A 24,143-nucleotide genomic window follows, 5' to 3' on the forward strand; every position below is an offset into this window, starting at 1 on the left:
CATGGGGCGATTATGACATTTCTGTTGTATCAATTCATAGACCTTCAGGACACCCTTCTCTACAGTGTGGGAATAGACACTACACAACCATGAGCATTAAAAAGTACTAACAAATTCTTGTACCATGACAGCCCCTCGTCTTCAAAATTTTAAGTTTTTATGGGCGTTAAGAGAAAAAGTTATTTTGCTTTTTAGTACATTTGGAGATATAAGCTTTCTTTGTCCTTAATACTTAGACAGTTTTCAGTTATGTTCCATAGGTTTTTAGGGGTCTTTTAAGAAATTTCACTTCTAATGAATAATACTTTCATCAATAAGTTGTGATATCATGAGACCACGCCTTCCTGTTTTTAAAAAAAATCACTAGCCATATCACTAGCTTGGACAGATAATCAAAGTCAACGCAGTAATCAGAGTCAATACAGCGGCTTGGATTTTATGTTATGCTTCAATGCAGGTGCTAGGTTTTTCCCGCAAGATTTGGTATTTAAATTTTGACCTAAGCAAATTATCGGACAATGTTAAAAAATACCACTCACCTAAAATTGCAACTACTTCGTCATCTTGGATCACCTCAAATGACCCAGTCACAATGAAACAAAGGGCATCAATGGATTCTCCTGTATGATAAAGAAGATCTCCTGGGGCACTATGTGACATAGTAAAATGCATAGCTAAGGCTCGCAGACATCCGTCACTGGCTAAACGGAAGGCAGGATGCTCATTAAACACTTTACGATTTAAGTGAACGCAAATATCTGCTTTCATGTCTTTTGGACAATAATTTAAAACCTGAAAATGAAAATACATAAAAACAATTTGGGGTCGGCTCTTTGAGTCTGTGGTGGGTATATTAATGGTAGGACTACAAGGCCCAGCTGTTAGAAGTGCGGTGTCGGGATGAAAACCCCAAAACAAAGATTTTCGGATCTTGATAACATTGTGTTAAACTAAAAGAGCTATTAAATTTTTTTGTAACACCCTCACATAGAGGATACAAAAGTACAATACTGAGCCACTTAAAAAAACTTAAAAGTAAAAAGCAGAACCTCCTCGAATTTACTTTTACTTGGACTTGAAAAGAAGCACGGGCTGTTTCACCCCAACTTGGCACCGACAGCGGTCGACGTTTCAATTGGCGCACGGCCTTTCTCCATGACAATCTATTCACAACCTCCCTCTTTATACCCTTCTAAGAAGTTCCAATTCCCCTTAAATCTTTTCTTACGACATCGTGCCACTCCATTCGGAGATGATCAGCTTTTCGTTTGGCCCAAGATGCTTGTCCAACCAGAACGATCTTTGGCAATCTTTCATCCTTGATTCACAGGACGTGTCCTAGCCATCTAAACTTTTAGCCCTGAAAACAAGATTGAACCATATTTTTAGTACAGCTTACTTTTTGAAATACGGTCATTCAGACGGGTACTCAAAACAACGTGTTGACAATCTCTCAAGAAAATATCGAACAAATCCTCCTCCGTCTTTCGGAGCACCTACATTTTTGAACCATACTTGACCACCGTCATGATTGTAGCTTCTAATTTTCTAATCTTGGATCGCAGACAGACTCATAATCTAGGATTCGGGCATATATTTAAAGTCGTAAAGCCTTCCTCCTAAAGGAGTGACGACCCTTGAGAGAAGGAGCTTTGATGAGTTGATTTAAGCTTGTGGTTCAAACCTGTCTTAAGACCCTCTTCCTAGAGGAGTGATGAATCTTGAGGTAAAACACCTTCTTACTGCGATGAGTATATACAACCTTGTCGCATGGTAGTGGATTAGGACACATCTAGAAACTCTAGGGACCACAAAGCTAAATCTTCATTCATAGTGGCTTCAATTATATCCAAAAAAAGTATCTGAACAAATTTAATAGCCAATAAAATGTGTACCAGCCAATCATCGGGATAAAATTAGAAAGATATATTAAAAAGTTTTATAGTTTTTCGTAAAAGATTAAATTTTTATCCCTTTCAGGGAAAAGAGGAAGGTAACAGACTCACCGATCCCTTTAAGACTGTTTTACGCACAAAGATTGAAAGTTTTACCTTTGAATTACGCAGAAAATATAAGAAATTATGTACTAGAGGGTTTTTTTTTTGGGGGGGGGGGACTAATAATCCAATTGGCAATTTATACTTTTATTGAAATTTTAAGTGGATTCTCTGTAATCCAAAGATAGATATACCCCTTCTTTAGGGAAACTAAATGGTATATTGGGCTTCCCTGAATATTTAACCGAACCTTAGACTTAGCTAATTTTTCAGGTCCAATTTCGCTATCCAAAAACTTCTTTAATACAGTAGTATTTTTGTTCTGCAGTCGTTCTGAATTTTGTATCGAAAAACACAGATAAATGATAAGACTATATTATCAGGCTTAATTCCATAGCTCTATTTTTGGCTATGGGCTACCCCTCCCAATGGTGATATTTTTTTGCTATTACTTTTATCTCTTGTTATTGAAATAACTATTATTTTTTCAGAATTTACTAAGAAGAAAAGACGGCTTTTCAAATAGCTGTCTGTCGATTTTGCTTGATATTTAGGCGATTAAAAGGTTGTATAAATAATGGACTGTCAAAACCAATATCATTAAAAGGGTAAATAAACGATCTGTAAAGTAATATCCACGAAGGAAAATTCAAAACCAGAGTTCCATAACTAAGCTATTTATTTCCTCTTTTCCAACAATTCAATACAAAACGAACAAGGAAAATTAACTCAATCTCGATGTATTTTTCAAGCATCTTAAGAGTCATATTGATGCTTTTAAATTGGTTTTTAGTTTCTTAGAATTGCAGGATCTCATAATGGTAAGTTCATATATAATGGGAAAACAGTTTCTTGGTATGTGAAAGTAATTGCTTTATCTAGACGAAAATTTTAGTTTAGCACTTTCGATGGTATATTCAGACATCCTTTATCTAGACATTCTTTATTTATAACCTACAAGTAGAAAAGAAAAAGAAAAAAAATAGTACAATGCATAGTTGAGTGACAAAAATGGAAAAAAAAGAGACAAACTACAAGAAAAAAGACACAAGATATGAGCAATTCAATATCAACCAAAAACAAACTAACCATTACCAAAGCAAAAAACTGATGCGCATGCGCACAGAACTAAGTATACAGACCACATTTTCTACCACGGGACTCGCCAGGCCCAAAAGTTTCAAAGAAAGAGTTGGATTGGGTTTAGAAAATTTAGGTAGAAAATAATAAACCACTGGTCAGAAGTAACTCCTGGTGATTCACTGAACTTTTCGCTTGGTCTTTGGTCACTTTCCGAATGAAATCAATCTCACTAGTTCTTCTTCTTCTTCTTCTGAAAAACCTGGAATCCAAAATAGACTCCTTTTGGCATCTAGCAGGTTTCTTCTGACTATTCATTCGATAATTGAAATGCCAAGATGAGATAAATAAAAAGGCTCTTCTTTCAAAAAAGATTTTTTCTTCTAGTGGTCTTACTCGATAATTTGGCCTAATGTAGTCTTAAAACCTTAGACAAGGGGTGTTTTGTTGCCAGCTGAATCAAGTTTATCATTCTGTTGTGGTAAATATCACATTCTTTCCAGATATGAAACCAAACTTGCATTTAACAGAGGCCTCAATAAGGTAAGGATTAATCAAACATCCACATTTCTTAGATCCTATACGAGCTCTGCGAACGGGGTAACTATTAAACTGAGCCATACGAAAAACGTGCAAGATTTATGCATAATAGGACTTTATCTTCAACGGGATTTACTTCCTGCTGAATATAAGGACGATTTTTGGGAGAGTAGCTGGAAAAGCATTTTAATCTTTTACGAATAGAATCACACGCAGCCTGGAACGTGAATTTATTGACACTAGCCTAGTAGTTTTTTTTTGTCAATTTTTATTATTGCGTTGATTGGAAGCATATGACGTGAAAGGTCTGACGGGAAGTATACTGCTGATTGGCATATGATCTGAAACGGGGAACTAACTGGAGATTTGGAGTCTGGCTTAACAATAGTCAAACACATAAAAAAACGGCAAAGAGGTAGTACTTTTAGAGGAATAGGTAAAGAGTATGAGACATTCTCTAATGCTACGAACTGCGCATACTGCTTACAATATCTGCACGACTACTATGGCTATCAAAAGGTTGCAATTCACGTTACTTGCAAAAAACTTATATATTTGAAATCAACATTAAAATCTGTTTCTTTTGATGTATCTATTGACATCAAAATCTCATTTTTTTAGAGTTTCAGTTACTATTGAGCCGGGTCGCTCCTTACTTACAGTTCGTTACCACGAACTGTTTGAAACCGTAGCTTTTAGGATTTGATTTTATTAATACAAGAGACTTTGGTACAGTTGGTTTCCAAGCTCTGTAGCTGAATATAGTCAAAACTCTCTGAAAAAGAACAAGTAATTCCGTAATACAAATAGAGTCTTAGCTGAGGCCTTAGGGACTGATCCTTAACTTTGATGGTATTTGTTATCCTGGGTCCCCATTGATGCCATTTTACTTAAAAACGGCCGTTTTGTATTTCTTCCGTTATTTCGTCCATTAAAAGACAATATCTCTTTTAGACAATATTAATATAAAAATAATATATATATATATATATATATATATATATATATATATATATATATATATATATATATATATATATATATATATATATATATATATATATATATATATATATACTATATATTTATATATATATATATATATATATATATATATATATATATATATATATATATATATATATATATATATATATATATATATATATATATATATATATATATATATATATATATATATATATATATATATATATATATATATATATATATATATATATATATATATCGGTATCTTGGGATATTCTCGCATAAAAAAAACGATCTAGATAGGTCAGAAGTCTGAGAAAAATCGTTAAGAGCCTTAATTTTGGTTTTTACAAATAAGGTCATGTATCATTCTATTACATCATATAAGCATTTCTTATGACAACATATATGGCATCATACAAGTATTTTCTTATATGATATCATGCATAGCATAAGTAAGATTGTTGAGTTTCCAACGAAGCAGTTATTTATGTAATATAATGTCTGTTGAAAGGCCCAAAAAAAAACGAAAACTCGCAGTTGCAGTTACTACAAATGATGATTCTTTGGAACCAAAACTTGAGCTATCAAACGCGATAAGATATGAAGTTTGACATCCTGGACCATCAACTGCGCAACACCAATACAGACAGCTATAGCAAAGGCCATTGCTAAATTGTCTGAAGTAATCAAACAGTTCGTGGTAACCAACTGTAAGTAAGGAGCGACCCGGCTCAATGGTAACCGAAACTCTAAAAAACGGGCTTTTGATACCAATAGATACATCAAAGGAATCAGATTTTAATTCTGATTTCAAATATATAAGTTTCATCACGTTTAATCTTACCTATCAAAAGTTACGCGCCTGAGAAAATTTGGCTGATTTTCGAAAAAAGGGGGAAAGACCCCCTAAAAGTTATAGAACCTTAATGAAAATCACACCATCATATTCAGCGTATCAGTAGAACCCTACTGTAGAGATTTCAAATTCCTATCTACAAAAATGTGGAATTTTCCATTTTTTGCCGGAAGAAAGATCACGGTTGCGTGTTTATTTGTTTTTTTTTTCTTTTCCCCAGGGGTGATCGTATCGACCCAGTGGTCCTTGAATATCGTGGGAGGGCTCATTGGAACGGAAATTAAAAGTTCTAGTGCCCTTTTTAAGTGACCAAAAAAAATGGAGGTTAACTAGGCCCCCTCCGACGCTCATTTTTTTCCCAAAGTCACTCGATCAAAATTTTGAGATAGCCATTTTACTCAACATGGTCGAAAATATTATAACTATGTCTTTTAGGATAACTTAATCCCTCGAAGCCCCCAGGGGGAGGGCTGAAAGTTATGAACTTTACCCAATGTTAACATATAGTATTGGTTATTGGGAAGCATATAGACGTTTTCAGGGGGAATTTTTTCTGGTAATGGGGGGGGGGGGTGGGTCGGGGGTTATATGGGAGGACTTTTTCATGAAGGAAGTTTTCATGGGGGAAGGGACATTGCTATGAAGGGGCCGCCGGATTTCCCATCATTATTTAAAAAAAAAATCAGAAATTAAATATAAAAAAACAAGTTTTTCTACTGAAAGTAAGGAGCAACATCAAAACTTAAAACGAACCAAAAATATTAGCTATATTATTGGGTTCACCTTCTAGTCAATGCCTCGCTCTTTAAGCCAAAGATTTTTTAGTACTTTCATAAGAGCTATTTATTCTAATTAACGGCCTTTGTGATTAAAGGGTCATTTTTAAAGTATTTGAACAAAATTTTGCTTACTTATTCAATGATGGTGAACCAAAATAAAAGCTGCATTAACTAAAAAACGATCAGAAATTAAATAAAAAAAACAAGTTTTTTAAACTGAAAGTAAGGAGCGACATTAAAAATTAAAACGAACAGAAAATATTCCGTATATAAATGGGGCTGTCCCCTCCTCAACGCCTTGCTCTTTACGCTAAAGTTTGTCTCACAACTTTATGTTTTTAGCGTAAAAAAATAAAAAAATTTAGCGTAAAGAGCAAGGCGTTGAGGAGGGGACAGCCCCATTCATATGCGGAATAATTTCTCATCGTTTTAAGTTTTAATGTCACTCCTTACTTTCAGTTTAAAAACTTGTTTTTTTTATTTAATCAAAATCTAGAAACGTATCAAAAATAAAATTGAAGAGCAAAGACACGGGCGGTTAGAAGATATGCGAAAACGACAATTAGAGTGGGTTAACAATGAAAATAAAGGGCAAAGACACACGTGGTTAGAAGATATACGACACCGAACAAGTGGGGGAGTGAAAAATGAAAATGAAGAGCAGCGAGTCAATGAAAATCAACCTTGACAGCGAGAATCCAAATATGTCAAAATTGAAAATGATAGCGATGATGGTTGGGCCCGGGATTTTGACATGGATAAGTTCATCAATGCCTACCATACCTTGTTTAAAAAATAAAGGTTCGGCGATATGTATTTCATAATGACGAAAGATAAGCCGAGGTTTAACGAAGCAGACAAATTGAAAATGATAGCGATGATGATTGGGTTTAGGATTTTGACATGGATAAGGTCTTCAATACCTACCATAACTTTGAAAATCAAAAATATGGACTGGATAAATCGTTGGATGAAAAAGAATTTATTGTCCCATCACCTGAACAATTAAAGAGAAACAAAGGTTCGGCCATATGTCTTTCATAATGAAAAAAGACAAGCCAAGGCAAAAGAAGAAGTTTTTGTTCCACCATCTGAACAACTAAAAGAAACAAAGATGGTAGTCAATGCCTTCCATACCTTGTAAAATCAAAACTTGGACTAAATAAAATCGTTGGAAGAGAAAAAAGTTTTTGTCCCACCACCTGAACAATAAAAAGAAACAAAGGTTCGGCAATATGTCTTTCATAATGACACAAGAGAAGCCGAGGCAAAAATTAAAGGTCCAACAAAATTTTTTTTACAAAGGCACCACTTCTAATTTAAGGTCCATTTGGACATCATGACATCAAGAAAAGGCTCAAATTGTCTGCGTTTAGAAGAAAAGCGACAGTGATAATATATATATAGAAGCCTACCGCGTGCCCCATACCTTTGCTAAAGAAACAAAGGATCGGCGATACGTATTTCATAATGACGAAAGATAAGCCGAGGTGTAACGAACCAAACAAATTGAAAATGATAGCGATGATGATTGGGTTCGGTTTTTGACATAGATAAGGTCATTAATACCTACAATACTTTTGGAAATCAAAAATATGAACTGGATAAATTGTTGGAACAAAAATAAGTTTTTGTGCCACCACCTGAACCATTAAAAGGAACAGAAGGTTGGGCGATACGTCTTTCACAACAAAAAAAGACAAACCAAGGCAAAAGAAGAAGTTTTTGTCCCACCACCTGAACAATTAAAAGAAACAAATACCTTCCAAACCTTTGAAAATCAGAAACCTGGAATAGATAAATCGTTGGAATAAAAGAAGTTTTTATCCCACCACCTTAACAATTGAAAGAAACAAAGGTTCGGCGATATGTCTTTCATAATGACAAAAGACAAGCCGAGACAAAAGTTAAAGGCCCAGTAAAAAAAAACAATTTTGCAAAGGCAACACTTCTAATTTAAGGTCCATTTGGATGTCATGACGTCAAGAAAAGCCTTAAATTGCCTGCGTTTAGAGGACAAGGTGCAGTGAGAATCTATATATAGAAGCCTGTCACGTGCCGAGTGCCGTGGCCCGGCGGCAAATATATAGTCCAGGACTTAGAGCTCAAAAAAGTGTCGAACCCGGACAAAATTGCAATATAAACAAAAATGGTACCAAAATGATCAGAAAAAAATTCTGTACAACATACTGAAAGTCCCCATAAATCCGATTGGGGCGAGTACCCGAAAAACAAGGGAAAAGGGGGAACTGCGGGGGAAAATGGAATAATGCTGAACATGCCCAGAAAATAGTTTAAAGAGTTTTTTCTGGGGTTTTCAAATACACTGATTATCAAATTGACATCTAAAATTAAGTATAGAAAAAGAGTACTAAGAAAAACGGGCAAACATGGGAAAGAGGGGAGAAAAGAGAAGAATACAGGGTTGGGGTAGAAAGCGTTTTGAAAGATATTTTCTGGGGTATTCCTATCTGGTGATTACGTAATTGAGAACTAAAATGATATAAAAAAATTGATTAACATTAAACGGGGAAATGGGGGGGGAGGGGAAAAAGGGAAAGAGAACGGGGAGGGTTAGAAAGCAGGTGGAAATGTTTAAAAATGTCAATGCAGGATATCTATTGAGGTTCGGCTACCCCATAGATTCGGAAAAGGCAAAAACAAAAAATCGAGAAAGAAAAAAGGAAAGAAACTGAAACTACTTATTTCTGTATTTTACGCCGTTATCAACAAGCGCGTGGGTTCGTCAACATAATCCTGTTCTAATTCGAGATTCAGTAAGAGAAGCAAGGTAGACTAGTCACCGCGGAGTTCCAGTGCCGACGACAAAACCTATCCTGACGGAATGGATGGCCAATCCGTCGAAAGTCTTTTGTTCAGGAAGAAAGACAAAGTCGTTACACTGGCATCCGATGGGAACATAAGGATAGATGGCGAGATTTTGCGTATTGACCCTGCACTGCTTTTTCAACGTCTTTCGACTGCTACCCATACATCTGAAAATGACATGGCAGAAACTCTACGTTACGAACTGTGCAGTTATCCGCCCGCTTTGTTTGAGAATTCTGGAATAATGCGTCAGCCAGACAAACCTGCACTAGCGAAAGCAATATGGAAAGAAGCGAAAATGGACTCGATTCACCACCTGCCAGTGTCAGATCGTGTCACTGTAGTTGACGGAGGTTGGCTGCTTTAGCAAGTACCTTGTAAGATTTGTGATACTTATGATTCAATCTGTGACAGCTATGTTAGTTTCGTTACTCGACGCTGTACCTCCCCTACTGTTTTCTTCGATGGATACAGCGCTGGTCCAACCACGAAAGATGCTACCCACAACCGACGGTGTAAGGGAAGCCAGCATTAAGTGATCGATTTCAGTTTAGGGATGAAGCTCCAGAAAAAGAAGGAAGAGCTTTTGAGCAACTCTCAGAACAAACAGCGAATTATAAGCTACATCGGGGAAAAACTCAGAGCCAAAGGATTTGAAGTCGTCCATGCGAAGGACGATGCTGACTATCAAATCGTGAAGACTGCCACAACGAAAGCAGAAAACTCTGAAACAATAGTTTTTGGCAACGACACTGACCTTCTGATTCTACTCTTGTATCACCTCCCGCCTAATGCAAAAATACTTTGCTTCGAATCGTCAACGAACGCAAAAGAAGCGATAATACGGTTCTGGTGGCTCAACGAAGTTAAAAAAAAAATGGGAGAAGTATCCAGGCTACTTCTGGTAGGGCACGCACTCTACGGATGTGACATGACCTCACGAGTTTTTGGACTTGGAGAGCAAGCTGTGCGACCTCTTTTGAAGAAGAGCGAAGTGTTCAGAAAAAAATGCGAAGTGTTTCTGGATGAATCATCGTCTAGAGATGAAATTGTGAAAGCGGGTGAATATCTTCTCCTCAGCTTGTATAAAGCACGACCAAACGAAGATCTCACTAAGCTGCGACATCGAATTTTCTTGGAAAAAGTTTCTTCATCAAATACTACGGCGTTTGTTAAGCCTGAAAGGCTTCCGCCAACCGAAGCTGCAGCTTCATTCCACTCCCAGCGAGTGCGCCTCCAGGTATCCCGTTGAAAAGGGGAACCAGCTGACCTCGACCCGGCTGACTGGGGTTGGGTCCTCAGAGACCATAAATACTCACCTGTGATGACCGATTTGTTGCCCGCACCTCAGACTCTTTTGAGTGTCGTGAGATGCAACTGTAAGACAGGCTGCGAGAACTCGTGATGCAGCTGCAAGAAAAATGCATTAGCGTGTACGTTTGCGTGCGGAGAATGTCAGAGTATCAACTGTTTGAACAGGGACAACGAGATTGTCGAAGACGAGGAGCTCGACTAGTGACATCAATGCTGTGTTTTTCAAGTAAACTCTACTGCCTTAAAAAGTGCAGATTTTACCTATAGTTACTCAAGTTCTTTTTTTAGTTTTTTATTCAACGATATTGCCTTCGAAAGTACAAATTTTACCTATAATAGCTGAAGTTTTATACTGTGATCACTGCCAAGCGGTTGTTTTCTTTATGTTTAGTTATTCAAATGGTTGTAAGAAATGTCTGTGATTCAAGAAAGTAAAAGTTTGATACTTAAGCGAGTTATTTTGTCCATAGGCCTACTTATTAGCCATTAGCAGCTGACTCAGGAGTCAGGCTTCCCTTCCCCTTTTCCGTTATTTCCTCCAGTTTTGTTCGGTTTTCATGGTTCTCTTTTTCTTTCCTTCATTTTAGGTGTCAGTTTCGGGATCAGCAGATAGTAAAACCCCAGAAAACACATTTCAAACTGATTTCTACCCCTGACTTCAATTGTCCCTTTTCTTCCCCTTTCCTCCTTTTCCCCCGTTATGGTGGGGCTCATGTTCTTTATTTCGTTTTAGATGTCAGTTTCGGGATCAGCAGATAGAAAGACCCCAGAAAACATATTTCAAAGTGCTTTCTACCACTGCCCTGTATTTTTAAATTTTTTCCCCTCTTCCCCCTGTTCCCCCCATTTTCCGTAGTACTTTTATTCTATACTGAATTTTAGATGTCAGTTTCGTGATCAGCGTATGGTAAAGCCCCAGAAAACTCATTTTGAACTATTTTCTGGGCATGTTCGGCATTTTTCTCAATTTCCCCCGCATTTCCCCCTTGTCTCCTGTTTTTCGGGTACACGCCCCAATCGGATTTATGGGGACTTTTAGTATGTTGTACAGAATTTTTTCTGATCATTTTGGTACGATTTTTGTTTATATTGCAATTATTTCCGGGTCAAACCCTAAAAGTCCTGGACTAATATGTATTACTCCCGGTAATATATACATATATATATATATCGTAATACTCATGCTTAAGATAATATAGACAAGATGCTTAATTACTCATGCCAAGCTACATACTAGTAAATTTCCAACTTCATTAACACCATAAGTAATTTAAATCTCAGAGACCCAGTTGAATGAATGTCAAATAAACGAAAAAAAAGGAAGCTGGCATTTTAAGAATGGAGTTGTTGGATATGTTAGACTAAAACATGATTTAACACATTGACCAACAAGGTTAAATTTTGTTGGATATTTTTTTGTTTGATTTGTTTTGGTTATCCAAAAGAAAATCACACTATAAGCTTTAATATTAAAGCAATACATATTAAACTCATGAAAAATGAAATGTCAATGCTAAACAGTGCAATGGTTAGCAATCATTTTCCCAATTTACTTATTATATTTACATTTTTGTACCTTATGGAATACCAAGCCATAGTTTATTTTCATCGCTTCAAACTAACTGACATCTTAATGTGCTACTGCCATAGTTAATTATTCAATCGAAATTACTTGTGCTTAATCGGTTGATGTAACACAAACGGCATTATACTACAGCATATAAATAATACATGAGAACGAAAGCTGCGTTTCGGATTGTTGTATTGTTGGGAATAAGCAGCTGTTCGTGCAATGTTGTGAATCAAAGATATGGCAAAACAGTGCTGACAGCTACAGCTCTATTTTCAATTTTTTTTTTTTACACATGAGAGAGGCTTTGGCAAGAAATTTCCAATTATCTTGGTAATCAAATGAGATAGTGCTGGCCACGAATCATCGTTTGACAAAATACCCCATAACGCCTTATTAAATCTGTTTCCATTCAATTTTGTCAGACAGTGTGCTTATTAAACCTGTTTCCATTCAGTTTTGTCAGACAGTGTGCTGAAAACCAAAAGAGGAGCTTCTCCTCCACCCTTCCCCCAAAGAAGAGACATTATTTTCCTATAATTGCAAAGTACAAGGTGTGCTTTAGTTTCATTGGTTTACGTTTGTAACGTATTTTCGTGAACCAATCACATTGTTACTCAAGTAGCAAAGACAATTGGCCCCAGTTTTAGAAAACCTGTGTTCATATAATAAAGTCTCAGGCAGTAAAAATAACAAAGCGTTTAAGTTCTACCTCATGGGCTCCTCTGAGAGAAATTTTAAGCCAGTCAAAAATACGAAACGCTTTTAAGTCATAATTTTTTTTGTAAGTAGTCCCTGTCTTTATTTGCTATTTCATGGTATGCTGTAACTTGTTGGGAAGGAAATCAATGAAGGATTTTTGTGTTAGGCTACTTTGCCTCAATGACAATCATATGTTAAGTACAAGTTTCAATGAAAAAGAAATCACTCTTACAAAATGAAAATGGCGCAAGTCACATTCTGCTTCCATTGCCGACTTGGATTTGCTTTCCAAGTTCATTTAGCTCTAAGCCAACAGCAAATATCAACATTGCAGCTTTCTGCTAAGTACGAATGTTGAGCAGAACGAACATAGTTTTTTTTACCACTTCTCTCCCATTTTGAAGAATAGAAAATATTAATACTTGATAAAGTTTGGAGCTTTTAGCGTCGTTTCATGGGAAGTTTCAATCACAAGTCTAGATTTCGGAGAATAATGAATATGTACCTGAGTTCGAAATAAAAATTTGAGCCTTAATGACCCCGCCCCCTCCCTTGAAAATAAAAAATCCATCAAAAGAACAATTGAAAAGATTTAGAACCAATATAGATGCTCGGTAAAATTAATTCTTAAAACTGCCTGTCGCAAGGCCTTTTCTCTCAAAGAATATATGGTGTTAGCTTTGAGAAAACACAGTTTTGGGCCACGAACACAGTTGCACAATAAGTTGTTAGTAGTAGCAATAGTGGTATAAGCTTGTGTTTTTGCAATTCAAAATATTTTTGACCGCAATAATTTTTTTATTTCAGGTTTAATGTTCTACGTTAGACGAGTCTTTCTATATATGATCCTTAAAATAAAAGAAAAACGGGCAACAGTTAAATATCACCATAATTATAGTAGTATCCCTATAGTTATGGCTTTGTTATCACGATACTGCTATAGCTTTGAAAAAACACAATTTGGGGCTCTGACCGCATTTACGATAAGTTCTTAGTAGCAGTAATATTAGTGTACTCTTGCGTTTTTTTTAGTTCGAAGTATTTTAGATTCCGATGATTTTGCGATTTTAGGTTTGTTGAAATCGCAGTAATATTAGTGTACTCTTGCGTTTTTTTTCAGTTCGAAGTATTTTCAATTCCGATGATTTTGCGATTTTAGGTTTATTAAAATCGCAGTAATATTAGTGTACTCTTGAGTTTTTTTTCAGTTCGAAGTATTTTCAATTCCGATGATTTTGCCATTTTAGGTTTATTAAAATTGCAGTAATATTAGTGTACTCTTGCGTTTTTTTTTCAGTTCGAGGTATTTTCAATTCCGATGATTTTGCCATTTTAGGTTTATTAAAATCGCAGTAATATTAGTGTACTCTTGCGTTTTTTTCAGTTCGAAGTATTTTCAATTCCGATGATTTTGCGACTTTAGGTTTATTAAAATCGCAGTAATATTAGTGTACTCTTGCGTTTTTTTCAGTTCGAAGTATTTTCAATTCCGATGATTTTGCGACTTTAGGTTTATTAAAATCGCAGTAATATTAGTGTACTCTTGCTTTTTTTTCAGTTCGAAGTATTTTCAATTCCGATGATTTTGCGATTTTAGGTTTATTAAAATCGCAGTAATATTAGTGTACTCTTGCGTTTTTTTCAGTTCGAAGTATTTTCAATTCCGATGATTTTGCGATTTTAGGTTTATAATTTCTTGTTGTTTTCTAATTTTATTCTTTATATAGCTTTGTAACTCATTTTATTTATTAAGCTAAACATTTTAAGAGAAACCACTATTGTGCTATAGTTATATGTCACTTTAAAAACAGTTATATTACTATAGTTATGGATTTTGTCATCACAATGTAGGTACAGCATTTAAATAACTATTGTTACAGCTTTGAAAAAACACAGTTCTGGGCCCTAAATATAGCTGTATAATAATTTAAGCAATAATAGTGCAAACTTGCGTTTGTTTACACAGTTCAAAATTTTTTCGTTTGCATCGATTTTGCAATTTCAGGTTTAAGGTTGTTTAAAATTTATCTACTTCTAAACTTTTTTTTAAGTTTCATTAATCAATTTCCTTATGAAGCTTAAAGTTTGAAAATAAATCACCATTGTGCTTACTACTATATTTCAAGCTCACTATTTAGGTAACTAAGTTTCAGTGCTCGTTTTCTCATGCAGTGCTTTAATTCCAAAAGCACAAAACCTGGGATGAAAGCGCAAGGGAATATTTCACCTTATTTTTGTCAGGATTACTCACAGTTGAGTCTCTCACCTTCGTGGTGTCCAGACCTTTCGTCATTGCCCAAGTAGAAACAACATAGTCCATAACTCTTTCTGAAAGGGCCTTAGGAACCTCGTGAAGTTTCATAAATTCACGCACGTTGTTCAGCATATCATGGTACTTGGCAGTGGCTGATGTCATTTGCTGAATGATTGTCGTAACGTGGCCAAATATAGTGGCATATAAGAGGGCTAGAGGAAAAATAGGTATTATAAATTATTGTACTTTCCAGCAAGGGCAGGGAGGCTACGAGCCCATTGAAAAACGTAAAACAGTGTTTTTAAATTTGAATAATTCATCAAGGAATATAATTGCAAAATAAGCCTATATAGAGTCATGTTTTTTGAATACATCCTCCTTTAGCACAGCAAAGGTAACATACAGTAGTGAAATGTTTCCCCAAACATGACAAACATTTCATAGGGCGTAATTAGGCCTGTTAGCGGACTGCACGGCCGTATCCAGGGGGGGGGGGTTACCCGGTTTGAACCCCCTCCCCCCCGAAATTTTTAACCGACTCGAAAATAAGTCGAAAATTAGTAAAACCTAGGTAAAAATCAGTAAAATTAGTCGAAAACTGAGTCAAAAATTAGTACCCCCCCCTCCCCAAAAAAAAGTCAAAAATTAGTAACCCCCCCCCCCCTGAACAAAAATCCTGGATACGGCCCTGGCGGACTGTGAGAGCAATACGTCAGCAGAAGTATATACGTCAGAGCCACGGCTTCAGTTGCTGCTTGGTTTTCCATCGACGACATTTGTCATTGCGTGTGCGCGAAAGCGGGGTCATGAAGCTTGTGTGGTTTTAGATTTGTGTAAAAGAATTTCAATGAAGAGTATAGGACTTTTCGGATCTTTACTGTGCTCCATTAGCATTAATGTAACACTGTTCAGTAAATCATGATAATTTTGCATTGACGGCTGCCATTTGTACTATAACATGTTCAAATATTTTGGCACATAGGAGTGTTAAACGATAAATTAGGTTTCTATATACATAAATTTACTTTGGGGCAACGGGAAAAGAGTTATAGGCCTTAAAATTCACCTGCTAAAACGTAAGATATAAACTGCAAATGTACTGATTTACCTTAGATAAAGTTGCAAATTTTAAATATTTTTCTTAATGTCTTCTATTGAATACAGTTTATGCATTTCTTTCGTTTCATAAAATTTTAGCAATTGTGTCACTCAGTATGTGTTTTTTTCTTGCTAGCTTTTTTTCTTCTTGTTTTTGTCTTTTGGAATGTTATATTTAATATTTTAGCTGCAGACGCTCCCTATAGCTTAATGACTGATTATTTTTCATATTTTGTTCCTCGGTTTTCTTCTCATATATTAAATATCTTTTTCTAAAATGCACAAGAAAAAACTGGAAATAATCGTGAAATAAACAACTATCTTGGGAATGTTTATCCTAAAACCTGTCTTTCATTAAGTCTTTAATTTGTCCAATCCTTACAATAAACTGCTCTAGTAGCAACTTAAGAAGCCTTACCCCTTTGTTTTCTTGAAAGCATTGTACCTTTTTGAAATCAGTATAATCCCGGAATAGAAAGTCTACCCAGCTTACATGCTTCTGGCAGGGCTTTAGCCCATGGGGCAATTTTTATTGAAAGATCGTTTGAAACATAATTTGTAATGGATTTAAGAGCCACACTGGGTATATATTTTAAGTTAGGTTCCTTTAAATAAGAAATATCTGAACCATAAATTCACCTAGTACGATTAACTGCTCTAAGCGTGGAATTGTGGAAACAAAATGAAGATTCTTCAGCATCTATCACACTTCAAAAGTAAGAAAATGTCAGGTATGGCCTTTAGACATGATAACGACAAAATGATCCACAAACTTTGCTGATTCTTCGAAACACCATAAGCATAAATACCATAATAAGTTTACCTAAACACCGTAGCCAAAATACCATAAACCATAAACACCAAGCACCCGTAACATTGCGATACAACTATTTTTCTCTTTCTTCTTTCTCACTTACGAACAAAACGATTATTTTGCATAGGTATTATCTATACTCTTGATACTGAGATTCTCCAACTTTGGAAAGACTTGGACTTGGAACTAAGTTTATAAACTTTCAAAAGACTAAGTTTAATCAAATTCAGCGAATTGTTTTACATACTAAGCTCCATAGTAGCAAAGTTTTGTCTTACAGAAATTCCATGAACTTGTGCTTTAAAATGACGAGGAAAAGGATAGGAGCGAGGATAGGACGAGGATAGGAGCTTGATTTTGTCCTTGAAAAATCAAGCTTCTATCTACGTAGTGCTACATTTGCAGTGTTGCAGGGTTTCAGCCCTAAAATGTCCTCGGTCCTAAAATCAGATTAAATAAAAAAAACAAGTTATTTTTTAACTGAAAGTAAGGAGCGACATTAAAACTTAAAAAAACAGAAATTATTCCATATATGAAAGGGGCCGTCCTCTCCTCAACGCCTCACTCTTTACGCTAAAGTTTTTTATTGTATAAAAAATAGAGTTGTGAGAAAAAAGTCAAACTTTAGCGTAAAGAGCGAGGCGTTGAGGAGGGGACAGCCCCTTTTAAATACCGACTAGTTTCTGTACGCTTAAGTTTTAATGTCACTCCTTACTTTTAGCTACAAAAAACTTATTTTTATTTAATTTCTGAATGTTTCTGTATTATTGCAGGTTTTGATTTTGGCTCACCGCACATGAATAATTAAAACGAAATTTACATGTTAATTCTACTTTTTTTTGCTAAATGGCTTTCTCGAAATTCTGATCGCAAGGTTTTGAGAAAAAAGGGGTGAAGAAGGGGACCTTGTTGCCCTCCAATTTTTGATTACTTAAAAAGGGCACTAGAAGTTTGAATTTTTTTACGAAAGCTTTTATTGGCAATAAATATGCGTAACTTACGAATTAACTTACCTAACGAACTTCAACATTCGTATGTTCTTATTATGTATATTAGGGGGTTCACCCCCTAGTCAATGCCTTGCTCTTTACGCTAAAGTTTGAATTGTGTTCCAGTTCTTTAAAAATTACCTCTTAATCACAAAGGCCATTTAATTAGAATAAATAGCTCTTATGAAAGTACTAAGAAAACTTTAGAGTAAAAAGTGAGGTATTGACTAGGGGGACAACCCTTCATATACGTAATAATTTCTGTTCGTTTTAAGTTTTGATGTTGCTCCTTACTTTCAGTTGAAAAAAACTTGTTTTTTTATTTAATTTTGGCTCGGTTTTTAAATAATGCTGGAGAACCCGGCGCCCCATTCATAGCAATATCCCTTCCCCCATGAAATCCTTCCCCCAACCCTCTACTGCCCCCACTACCAGAAAAAATCCCCCCTGAAAACGTCTGTATACTTCCCAATAACCAACACTATATATGTAAACATTGAGCAAAGTTCATACCCTGCAGCCCTTCCCCCGGGGAATACGGGGGATTAATTCATCCTCAATGACATAGTTATCATATTTTCTACCATGCTGAACAAAATGGATATCTCAAAATTTTGATCGGGAAACTTCGGGGAAAAAATGAGCGTCAGAGGGGGCCTAGTTACCCTGCGTTTTTTGGTCACTTAAAAAGAGCACTAGGACTTCCAATTTCCGTTTGAATGAGCCCTCTCACAATATTCTAGGACCACTGTGTCGATTACGTCACCCCCGGGGAAAAAAAGGAAGAAAAAAACAAATAAACACGCAACCGTGATCTTTCTTCTGGCAAAAATACAAAGTTCCTCATTTTTGCATATAGGAGCTTGAAACCTCTACAGTAGGGCTCTCTAATACGATGCATCTAATGGTGTGATTTTCATTAAGGTTCTATGATTTTTAGGGGGTATTATCGTCTTTTTCCGAAAATAAAGTAAATTTTCTAAGGCTCCTAAATTTGGATCGGTGAGACTAAACTTGATGAAACTTATATATTTGAAATCAGCAGTAGAATTTGATTCTTCTGATGTATCTATTGGTATCAAAATTCTGTTTCTTAGAGTTTTGGTTACTATCGAGCCGGGTCGCTCCTTACTTACAGTTCTTTACCACGAGCTGTTTGATTCTTTAAATAGTAATCGACTAGTTATTAATGAGAAGGAGGAAGTGGCATTACGGCAATGACACTAATTGCGCGGCAATGAGGGGATTTTCAGTGCAAAAGAGAAAGCAAATATCATTTGAACGTTTTATTCTATGACTTTTGACATAAAAATAATCACCGTAATTAAAAAAAATTAAATTGTCTTTTTACAAAACTCTTTGTTAATTAATTATAATTTTTGGTGCACCAGAAAAAGGCCTACCATAATACATAAAAGTGAAAGATAATAACGATAATAAAGATAACGATGATAAAGATAACGATAATAAAGATAATAACGATGAATCGTTGCAAGGGACGTGCATCATTAAGCAAAAAGTTACCCTCTCGGCCTGAATTTATTAAGTTTTTCTGCAATTCTCAGAACCGAACGAAAAGAGGGAGTTCCCTATCACTGTTTTGGACCAGTATGTTAAGTTGGATTCGTTAAAAAGGTACTGGACTTACATCGATTTTATCACGATCTTACTGAAGTTTTACCAATTTTAACATAATTTTACTGCAGCTTCACCAATAGTGCTGTAATTTTTTCACAATCCAAATCTATTCCTCGAGACTTACCCTCCACTCCAAATTATATTTGGTGACCTTGAGCTTGGCTAGGTGTTTTTGCACGGAAGGCAACCAGCTAAGTAAGTTGACTTCTGACAGAGTGCAGCTTTAGTTGCGGATTTTTCTAAACTGGCCAATGAGTTCTAGGCGGCACTTCTCAACCCCATTCCCTGGACCTGCCCATGATTGTGACAATTCAGCCCAGTGGCAGGCTTAGGATTGGGAGCAAACGGCCCTGGCACGGCGTGTTCAAAAGTTTTTTAGGGTATTTGGTTTGACTCTTTCTATCTCACTATTTCTCACAACTCTACCTTTTAAAACAATACAAAACTTTAGCATAAAGAACTGGGCATTAAGGAGGGGTCAGCACCTTTCATATACGAAATAATTTCTGTTCGTTTCATGTTTTAATGTCGCTCTTTACTTTCGGTTGAAAAATTTGTTTTTTTATTTAATTTCTGAACGTTTTTGAATAAATTCAGGTTTTGAATTTGGCTCACCGTGCATGAATAATTAAAACGAAATTTGCATATTAATTTTACTTTTTTTTAAAGTAATAATAACCTTATAATAATATAAGTTTAATTTTTGTTCCATTTATTTAAGAATGACTCCTGAATCACAAAGGATGTTTGATTAGAATAATAACTTCGTTTAAAAGTTAAAAAAAACCTTAGCGTAAGAGTGAGCTATTGAAGAGAGACCACCCCCATCAAAAACGTAATATTCCCTGTTCGCATTAAGTTCGTTACCGCGTATTAAGCTGCTTGAGATAAAATTATATGCTAAGATTGGCCGAAAAATAAAACAAAACAAATTATTGTTTATATCGGCCATTATTTTATAAACTCGAACTTTAGCGTAAAGAGCGGGGTATTGACAAGGGTGTGAACTCATTCATATACGTAACATGAGGGGATTCGTCCCCTCGTCAATACCTCTCTCTTTACGCTAAAGTTCGAATTTTGTTCGGATTCTTTAAGAATGACCCAAGAATCAGAAAGGCCGTTTAATTAGAATTAATTAAAAAAACTTCTTCCACAAAATAAATTTTTCAAAAAAAGAGAGCTCCATTAAACCAAAAATGAACAAAAACAAAATCAAATAATCTACCAAGCATACAACTACCACAAATTAGAATCAATAAATTAATGAGACCCAAAACGAACAGAAAATAAATAACAGAGTCAAACTCAAAACGAGTAGAAATTAATATGAGTTGGGTTCAAGACCCCTATGCTTTCTAAAAGCCAGAATATAATTTGTACTTTACTGAAAAAAAATTCAGATGAATTTACTGAAAAAATGTGCATTCTTAGTTTAATATACATATATGATATTTATTGCTTAAAATCTTAATTAGTTTTTGACTTCTTAAAGTTTTAAAAGTGAAAACATTTAAAAGAATTTTCCCAGTAGAGTACGAATTATATTCTGACTTTTAGAAAGCATATGTTTGAAACCTACTCATATTAATTAAGAAAATAATAGTTTGAATCTTCCCAGTTTTCCCATAAAAGTTTGGACTGCTTTTTATATGTTGAAGAAACTTTTTCAGCAATTTTTAACAACATAAACTGTTTTGAAAATCATGACACAAATATTATTCTTTAATTTAGTCATATACATCCTCTAGTTGACCTGACAAACAAAAGTTAATACCATTTACTAAAAATTATATTGATGCTCTTTCACAGCCTGGATATACTTACACTCTTTTGATGTAGTAATATTTTAAGAAGAGAAGTAGTAATAGAAGTAGCCCTGAAAATTTGAAATTAATACCAACAGTTGCTCTTGGTATATTGCTGAGATGCCTTATTGGCAACCAGAATACAAACAGTGTGTTTGGATTTAATTTTAAAGCAACATTTAGTTTTTAAGCTTAGTTGGCAAATTATATAGCTGTGGGCGGTTGACCTACCCAATAACTCTAGGGATATAGCTACTAGACTATTCAGCTGTGCTGAATAAAATGGATGTCTTAAAATTTTGAATGGAAGTGTCTGGAAAATTATGAGCTAAAGAGGAGGGCTGATTGGCCTCCAATCACTTTTGACTCTTTAGAGGGTACTACAACTTAATTATCAATCAAATTAGCTTCTTTGAAATATCAATGATACTACTAGCTATGATAGAACATCGCTTCCTATCTGCTTATGTGCCCTATAGGGCTTATATGCCCTTTTAATCCCTGCATGCATATTAGTTTTTCGTTTAATTGAAACTCCTCCTAAAAGTTCCCTAAAAGTTTCAACTTAATGCCATTTAGCGTCGTTAGTTACAGTAATCGTAGAAGCAGCATTAAATGAATACACACAGTGTCTTCTGGCTTGCTCAAAATCCACAACCCATGAAGGAATGAAGGTGAAACTTTCAGAGAATATTTCTGTTATACGAATGACAACCTGGGATGCCAAATGGACACTTTTAGTGGCTTTTGGACACTTTTTCACTCTGAGGGACACCGGGACACTATTGGGTCAAAAAAGGCAGCTTTTTGAATAAAAAGACACTTTTTGGACATTTTTCCAAATCAAAACCAGATGTCTGAATTTTCTTCTTTTTTTAACTGCTTTTATTTTGTACTTTACTTTTAAGCTTTGAAAACGGCTTGGAAATTTTTCTTAGATGTTTTTACGCCCTCCGCGAACACCATCTATCAACCGAACAGGAATAAGACCTAAAGTCTTAACCAATGTGATATGCTAGAACTATTGAATCCATCTTTTTCTTCTATCTTACGGTTGACGTTTGTCATCAAGTCGGTCAAATTCAAGGACCCACCTACTGCTGGTGGCAAAGTCACCAAGGCCGCTGAAAAGGCTCGAAAGAAGAAGTGAATGGCCATTCCCTGCAGATAGCACGTTCCGCGTAAATCCTTGTCGCGTGTAACCGTGTGCATATGGCTATTATTACACTGCTGCCATAGAAAGAAAGGAGTTTCACAGAAAAGGCTCAATTTTATTTATAGCCGCTAGCTGTTTCTGTTTTATATTCTACACTTTCAGCTGTGATTTTTTGTTAAACGCTGGTCGCCAGTTTCTATCGAGTATAACTCAAGCGAATTTATTTCAATCGGCCTTATCTTCTCACTTTTTTAGTTCCCAAAAACGTCATTTTTGCTCAGTGATACTTCTAAATGTTCAGAAAACGGCAAGATAGAGGAGTTGTTAAACAATTTTAACCACTTGACCAACCAGTTGACTGAGTGGTTAAAGAGATTGACGTCTTTTGTTTAACTTTAAAACCATGCTGGTCAAAATATAAATTTCTTTACTACAGCTGTTCGTACATTTTCGCACATAAATATCCTTAATAGCTACCAAAGATCAACGACTCGCATCTTTTTCGCATAACTTATGAAAATGCCAAAGTCAAAATGAATCTCTATGATTAGTTCTTTACTTTTCGACTAAGATAGGTAGCGGTATCAATAATCGATATAAAATTTTGCTCTGTTGACATTCTCATGACGATGTTTTTATGCCATCTCTTCAAACTGAACTAGCACTAAACTTAATTTATTGGTAGCGTTAATATCAAATCTGGAAATACCTCCAGAAATCATGCAGGCAACAGACCGCTAGGTAGCAGAACAAAGAAGGACGAATTTCACAGGTTTTTCGGCACTTTTTTCCCAGGTTTTGAAAATTCATAGTGGCAACCCTGTATATTGGCTAATTTTCTGGAGGGACACTAAAAGTGTCCATTTTTGGCTGATTTGGACACCTTTGTTCCAGAAAGTTTCGGCAACCCTGATGACAACCTGCCACCTAATGCAGGTTGTAAAAAGGGGATATGAGCAGTATATTAGTTTCGTGCACAGTCTATAGAATTAGATAATTCTATAAACTGTTTAAAGTTTATAAAGTTTATAGATAATTCTATAAACTGTGGTTTCGTGTGTGAAATTAAAACTTATCACGCTTGTTGTGGGGGATGCTTAACTAACCAAGAGACAATATTTGCCTCATAATACAAATGCTTCTACTTCTACAACTACTGCTACTGTTACTATTACTGCTACTGCTATTACTGCTGCTAAAGCTAATACTACTACTATTAACTGTACTCCTACTGCTGCTACTATATTTACTGGTGCTACTACTACAGCTAGAAAACCTAAGGGTATTAAGGTGAAAATTTTAGGCAATATTGTAACTGGATTGAAATAAATTGAAACACACTATGCCCATATAGGTTTTCAAGAGGACGTATCAGCAATGCTTCAGGACCGGCTGCTGGTATTAAGTTAAAAATTTCATCTTGTGTTGAAGGGAACGTTGAAAAAACGTGCTACAGAATTACTGAACCTTTCAACAATGCTAAAAAAATTGATGTCTCAAAACTTCGTTTGGATGTTTATTATGGGGAATGATCGGCGGGGGGGGGGGTAGGTTTCTCCTAAGTACTTTTGAATCTTAAAAAGGGCACTATAACTTCAAATTTAAATTCAAATGAGACCCATCTGAATTTAATACGACCACCCATTCCATAAAAACCTTATATACCCCCAGGGTATAACTTAAAGGCCTTGCCCCAAGGTTCTGGGGGATTGTGGCAACCTTGGAA

General features: G+C 35.5%; 1 protein-coding gene across 1 annotated transcript in view; it reads right to left on the minus strand.

Annotated features, from left to right (window-relative positions):
* The window catches only part of eag (potassium voltage-gated channel protein ether a go-go), a 525,138-nt gene that overhangs the window by 87,528 nt on the left and 413,467 nt on the right, over nucleotides 1-24,143 (minus strand). The window contains exons 10-11 of the mRNA XM_089092021.1: nucleotides 14,912-15,126; nucleotides 540-792 (exon numbers count right to left, since the gene is read on the minus strand). Coding sequence (XP_088948147.1) covers nucleotides 540-792; nucleotides 14,912-15,126 — 468 coding nt within the window. The remainder of the gene's footprint in view (nucleotides 1-539; nucleotides 793-14,911; nucleotides 15,127-24,143) is intronic.

This window comes from Artemia sp. Qi Xiang Cuo, chromosome 7 (genome assembly GCF_049724085.1).
Source record: "Artemia sp. Qi Xiang Cuo chromosome 7, ASM4972408v1, whole genome shotgun sequence".
Classification (NCBI taxonomy): Eukaryota; Metazoa; Arthropoda; class Branchiopoda; order Anostraca; family Artemiidae; genus Artemia; species Artemia sp. Qi Xiang Cuo.